Source organism: Haliaeetus leucocephalus, unplaced genomic scaffold (genome assembly GCF_000737465.1).
Source record: "Haliaeetus leucocephalus isolate CR32 unplaced genomic scaffold, Haliaeetus_leucocephalus-4.0 Scaffold555, whole genome shotgun sequence".
In the NCBI taxonomy this organism is placed as follows: Eukaryota; Metazoa; Chordata; class Aves; order Accipitriformes; family Accipitridae; genus Haliaeetus; species Haliaeetus leucocephalus.
In genome coordinates, this window is record NW_010972991.1 from 20,726,307 (window position 1) to 20,733,269 (window position 6,963).

General features: G+C 40.8%; 1 protein-coding gene across 1 annotated transcript; it reads right to left on the reverse strand.

The window, feature by feature from the left end:
- Window positions 1-430: 430 nt before the first annotated feature.
- Window positions 431-6,888, reverse strand: PDP1 (pyruvate dehyrogenase phosphatase catalytic subunit 1). Its single transcript, XM_010577108.1, has 2 exons — window positions 6,716-6,888; window positions 431-3,399 (listed from the first exon to the last, which is right to left on the reverse strand). Exons 1-2 carry the CDS (start codon window positions 6,774-6,776, stop codon window positions 1,748-1,750), a joined length of 1,713 nt encoding a protein of 570 aa, XP_010575410.1. The 5' UTR covers window positions 6,777-6,888; the 3' UTR covers window positions 431-1,747.
- Between the last annotated feature and the right edge of the window lie 75 nt (window positions 6,889-6,963).

The window sequence follows — 6,963 nt, forward strand, 5'->3', positions numbered from 1 at the left end:
AGCATTTGTGCATTTGAGGAGCCAATGTTTACTATAGCACAGGTTCATTGTTCAAACTAAGTGTACCCTATGTAACAGTAGCATTAATTGGCAATATCTGTATTTAGTAGAAAATGCCACATACTCAATTAACCAAAATAAGCTAGGTTTTTAAATGTTGATTTAATTAGCTATGATGAAGCCTAGGGAGGTATTTTAACTGAAACACCTTGGTAAAGTGAAATATGCTGACCTACCATTGTTCTCTAAAACACAGGAATCAAGTTACATGTGTTCTCTCAGTCATCAAGGGCTGGTATTTCAGCCAGCATTTAAGTTTTTAACCTATGGGCTGGTTAAAATAGATCTGTATACAATGCAACTTATCTGAAATAGATGCAATGATGACCAATAAATTTGTTGTCAGTCCCTATTTTTTACAGTTACAAGTCCAACAACTTCAGGCACACAAGTTATAGCCAATCTTAAGTTCAACTTCAACCATTACAAGCCAAAGAGACCCATTTCAGATATTGCTCTGTGATAGCATTCTGGACTGTAAGAACATGCATACATCAGCTGTCCAGAAATACAGAGCTGCTAATAAAGACTTGCTAGAAAAAGGCATTAAACATACACATGCACACCAGTTAGCTTCCCAACTAAAACACTATTTACAAGCCATATTTCAATTTTTTGTAATTTGTAATTTTTAACCCAACTTACAAATATGAGTTCAAGTGCAAGACATCCAGTATGTGATGATTTGAAATAGCCAAAGTGATAATGAGTGCAAATTACAAAGCCACAAAGAGGTTAGCAATGACCTCCTGATATTTTCAGGTGAAAATTTATTTCCCAGATAAGTAACACCAGACAGGGGTGGAGTCCATGAAGGACATGACCTTTAGGAAAGCCAATGCAATCTTGACGAACAACAGTGAATTTTTGAAAGTCTGCAAGTTTCTTCATACTGCAAACTAAAGTCCTCCACAAAGTTCTCATATCTTACTGCAGGTTGTAATGTATTATTGCCCTACAAAGTTGTGCAGAAACCCACAGCCAAGCAACTATTGATGCACAAGTTTAGAAGTTACTGCACATAACATATGATTAAGCCGTAACAGAATCTCAGGTATTGATTATGGCTTAGACCTGCATTGAAAGTCAACACTTAGACAAATATCCTTAAGTGAATGACATTGTTTATATGAAAGCAGGACAACTTTGTTACACTGAAGATTTACTTGGTTAAAGTGACCTTCTGCTTGAAAGAAACAGTAGTATTCACAAAAAACCATATCTACTTTGCACAAATTAGCCCTGTAAGAATTCAACAATACTCCTTTTTACTCATCTTTTCTTTTAAGATAATGTGTAGATATTTACAGATATTTATAAACAGGCTTTGTTTCTTGAACAGCCAGATCTTTGACAGTTAATTCTTTATCCTCCTTCCCTCCCTCATCCGAGTCTGCCAAATTCAAGACATTCTTCTAGCAGCATTCATGAAATCAATAGTGCAAAGTTATTACAAAAACCTTTTCCCAAGCTATGACATCCTCTTCAAATTTGTATTAGGTCAACAGCACTTCCCATGTATTTAGAGCTCCAGGGGAAGGCAGGAACAATAGATACAGTGAATCTAGCAAGCAACCAATTTGTTTGCTGAGGGGTTTGGGGGGCTTTATTATTGGCTGGCTGTTTTTTATTTGCTGCTCATACTGGCCATTGTTACAACTTTGGTAACTAGTTCACTATGTTAAATTCACAGTTCCTCATTTTGACATGCACCTATAACATGTGAGTTGAACTGCACCACAATAATTGTAATGTCATCTCTATACATTCGAGCAAGCTCTTCTGGAAGACTAAGCATCTTGGACAGTCGCTCATGATCCACAGTGCCAAACTCATTGTTACCCACTGCATGACGTATCAGGTGAGTTGCTGCATTCTGATCTTCAAATACTGAAGAGATTCTTGCTCTCCTTTCTGTTAAGAGACCATGCATCTGTCCCAAAGTTACCTTATAGCCACCAACAGCTATTGGCTGCTGATGGTGAACACCAGTGAGGTACTCCCCTACAATTCTAGCCACATCTTGCCTATGCATAGTCTCCCACAGCCCATCTGTGGCCAAAACCAGGAACTTATCCTGTGGCCGTAATTTGTGATGTATAACTTCTGGCTCAGCTGTGAGGTATGGGGGAGTGTGATAGTTTGGAGGAATAAACTTTGTATATTCATTGTCATTCAGCTGATCTGGGCCTGATTCTACTACTCTCTTCTGTAGTTCAATACTCCATTTAAACTTCACATCACCAAAAGCTCTGAAAGGCATCAGGAGACCTAAGAGACGATCTTGTTTCACAAGACTTTTCTCTTCAGACTTTGGATGCTCCATTTTCACACGTTCCACTTCATGTTCATTTTGTGCATTGTGGTCATAGGACAGATTAACTGCAGACCAAGACCCATCTTCTTCCTGAACCCCAAGCATTGCCCTACTGTCACCTGTGTTTGCAATGTGCAAGTCAACACCATCCACATGGGCCACACAGGCAGTTGCACCAGAAAATGCTACTCGCAGTACTAGGTAGTTGAGAAAAGAATTTGGATCTCCTACTTGAGCTTCCAAAGAAATATCATTATCAAGCCTCTTAAAAGCATTGATTAAAGCTTCTTTCACATCAGTAGTCTCTCCACTGTTGAGATCAATGAGCTCCTGCCAGTAAGTTCTTAGACTATTGAAGTAAAGCTTGGAAGCTTCTTTGCTAAAATAATCATTGGGATGCTTATGCCACTGTAAAATGGGCAATAGAGCTCTGCCACTTTCCACAGCATTTTCTATTTCAAGTAAAGTCTCATGAGGTAACAAAGAGACAGCAATATAGTAAAACAGTCTTTCACTGACAGCTTGAGCACAAGCACAACCTGCATGGCCATCAAACACACCCAGAAGCATCCCTCTTGTCTGTAAGCAAGTGGCAGCACTCCTCCGGTCTTCTATCGGAGCATTAGCAGGCAACTGGTTGCTATCAAAGCCAAGAACAGAACTTACATTTTTACCATCAAATTCTGGAACTTTAAAACTGTATTCATTTGCCTTCAGAATGCTGTTGACCTGTGGAGGAGTGAGGTAAAATCTCTGTGGCGTAGAAGCATAATCCCTCGCATGAATAAAATGATTAAAGTTCTCCTTTGGCCTATAAAGTGCTGCAAATTTCTTCTGAGGTGCATATCTGAAGTGACTGTGAGCAAAATGAGATGATAAACAACAGAGATGTTTATGGTGGCAGTAACACACAGTACTGCATATTCTGCTAATCTCACAGTTACGAATCAGTGGAAACAGATGAGCTGGTGCTGGCATGGCATCAGACAACAATGGTAGCCTGGAGCTTCGGACTGGAATTGCTGAAAGACAAGAGAACAACTATGCTTAGGGGGACAGCTAACAGATTTTTCCCGGAACTCCGAGTTAAGACATTTACAGCCCCTAACAAAGTTGCTTATATATGAAGTTCATAGCTTCACAGGTCTTGAGAAAGAAAAGGCATTAAGAGGCGCTTGTTTATAGACACTACATGGGGCAACAACAAAAAAGATATACCATATTTAAGTTCAGCACAGATATTTTATCTCTTATACCCAGCCAGATGGCAGACAGGAAGTGAGAACATCATCCAGACATACAACGCAGCTTCAAACAGAACTTAAGACAACAGTTAGCATGGAGCACTCTACAGTATGGCCACCTTCTATAAGGCTTTTATGGAGATTTGTTTTTCTGCTGATTTCCCAGCTGACAGCCAGATGCAGCACACAAGGAGGAAAACTCACTCCTTCTGTAAAGCTGAAGAGATAAAGCATCTAACAGCAAGATTCAAGAAACAACTTTGAGATGACATACGACTAGGTTTAAGATGAAGATGGTTTAGATGACAAAAGCAAGCAGTAGGCCATAGACAGCAGATATTCTTCAGGCAATCAAGTCAGTAACACGTTTTGTTTCTTCTCCCCCCTTTCACGTGTAAAACTTCAAACTTGCATGACACCATGGTGTACATGTGTGAAATAGCCACAGCAGCCTATACAGCAATTTTCTAGCTTATCAGATAAAAATACAAGAGGTAGAAAGCAGATGCATCTCTCCTACCAGAAACTCATCTACCCCTGTAATTTTTAGGATTATAAATTGCTTTAAAAAGCTACTCAATTGAAGGACTACAGGCAAACTGTGTTTGCTTCCATGACTAGAATAGAGCCCTGCACATTAGACTAAAGCTAGTTCAGTGTTAAGATAAACTATTAAGTTTAATATCCAAGAAAAGTATTCTACTACTTTTTGCCACATCTAAAAAAACCAAAAACTTTTCTTAATGTTTCATTCCTCTGAAGAAAGATTATTCTAACATACTCTTCCTTGTCTCCATTTACATACCCAGTCACAACATTAGTGTGAGTGCCTCTTAAATCCCTTACTCACTATGCCTCACTATCAGGAAGTCTTTTACAATGTTGTACTTGAGAAAACAATTCCATAGTGGAAAAAAGCTGAACTGTGCCTTGCGTGAATGAAGCACACACAGTTAAAGGGAATTCAGTTTTCTCTTTCCAACTTTTATGATCAAGTTTCATCATAAAACTTCTTAGAGAAAACCATTACAAATTCTCTTATATAAGGCTTACTGCAGTCATAAGTACTAGTCTATCAGCACCACTGTATCTCAGATTTAATTGTTCTACTGAAAAACTGGATACTGCTGTGTTGTGCAAGGTGCTTCAGTCACTAAATTGATTGCTTTTTTTTTTAGACAAGCAGGCATACCAGTATTTCAGAAGAGACACAACCCCTATAAAATATGCAGTAAGCCCCAATACTCAATCTAAAGGATCATGCAACATAGGAAGAATGGCATTCTGCAATCACCCTGTTCTGTAAGCTTTCCATAGTTTCTGCCACAGGATTCTGATTACCCAGACCAGCTGAGAAGGGTCTGGAAATATATGAAGCTTCACCTCATTCTGTGTTGCAAGAGAAGGAAGCAAGTCACATTCTTCCCTCCAAGATTACTTGTTCTCCTTAAGTAACCAGGAGTGGAACCCGCTTCTCTGTTACAAGATACATAAGTGCTGCAAGCAAAGTAGAGTTCATGTTTCTACTATGCCACTGGCTTCCTAGTATTAATGACTAGTAACTGTCAGTCTTTACTTACACTGACAAAAATTCTTGTCCATTGACCTCTCCCAGGTCTCCCACTGACAGCTACAAAGACTGAACTGTGCAGTTTTCTGTTGTTCACCTACCAGGAAGAGCTCTGGTTATAGCCCCGTGGACCACAGGCAGCTGTCCAGACACTCAGCAGCACTGTATTGGCTTGAACTTCCACATGCATATTAAATTTATGTTAGCCATTTGCTTCCCAGAAAGTCTATTTCTCCAGTCCAGGCTTTACATGCATACAGCATGACAGAAAGAAACTGCAACTCCAAATATAGATTTTAAAATCTATTCACTGCCTTCTAATTATAATGGAGCTATTTTGGTAACAGTTATGTATATTTCTTCACATAACATTTAAAGCAACAGTTTTGCTTACAGAATGGGAACCTCAAGGTTCTACAGATGTGCATGGTCCACAGCAGCACCTCAGATTCGGTGCTGGTCTCCCTTTAAGCTCCAACTGAATCTACTTCTCCTTACTGCTAAGCATTTGTGTTCAGGGCTGACCCACACATGGTGCCACATCAACTGTTCTGACAGTTTTGCTGTTGATCCATGATGAAGCAAAACCACAAAAGTACTGCTGTTATAGTGGCTCTGCAGTGCCACTAGAGGATATTTTGCTGATTTTTTTAATCATTAGTTTATCAAACATTACATGAAATTCAAGACAGTAGTAAGAAGTTGGCCTCAAGTTTTCCATGGCCTGTATCATCTACAGAAAACTCACGTCAGCTTAAGATAGTCTGTTTCACATATCAGATTTAATAAATCCTAGTCGATGAAGTAAAAGACATTCCAAGTTTGCCAACTTGAAGCAAAATTATCCTAAGCTCCTCCCATTTATCCCCACATCATGGATACCCCAAATATAACCAGACTCTCCAACTAGCCCTTAAATAATTACTTTAAGATCCCAAGTTCATTATGGTTGATCAAGAGATGGCAGAGAAGGAAGAGAGATTAAACAGAAATTTTACAATCCAATCACGATTTGTCAAGAGATTAGAATCAAGCCAGTATTAAACACCTCTCCAAGCCCAGAACAGGGTGCAAATGCTACTTTTCAGGCCACAAATATCATCTGACCATCTCACTCACTATTGGCCATTTTGTGGGTTTTGTAGTACTACACTAATAAAATGGAAAAAATATTACCCCTTCCTTTAATAAAGGCTTGTTATAACAACTAAGGCCAACTGATGCTGCACTGACAGGTTCCTCCAAAACACCTGCTTTAACTGTGCCAAAGATACCCAGGGCTTCAGACAAAAACATTTACCGCAGGTACCTTTCAGACACTCGACAGAACTGAATGAATTAGCCTGTCGGGGAGGGGAGAGGAGGAACAAGAAACATTCAAGGCAAGCAGAACCTCCCTTCCTCAATCCTTCCCTCCGGCCGGGTCTCAGCCCTCAGACACAGCCCAGCCTGGCAGTCCCTTCCCCGGGTCCCATCCGACCCCCGAGCCCGGCGCTCCAGCGAGTACCGGTGCGAGATACATACCGATCCGCCTGGGCCCAGGACACACACACATTCTCCTGTCACAACAAGAAGCCGCCAACATCCACAAAGCAGAAGCCCGGGGGGCGGGGGAGAAGCAAGGCAGAGAGTTTGTTAGAGAAGACGGAGAGCTCCGACACGGAGAGGGGAACGACAGAGACAAGGAGACACGCACACACGCACGCAGCCCGTCAGCGGGCGCCCGGAGCCGCCGCCGCCCGCCCGGCGACGGGAGCGAGCCAGCCCCGCAG

Coding starts and splice junctions, on each gene's coding strand:
- PDP1 (XM_010577108.1), bottom strand. CDS start 6,776: ATGTTGGCGGCTTCTTGTTGTGACAGGAGAATGTGTGTGTGTCCTGGG. Junction 3,400..6,715: donor TCCTGGGCCCAGGCGGATCG/GTATGTATCTCG, acceptor CTTGTCTTTCAG/CAATTCCAGTCCGAAGCTCC.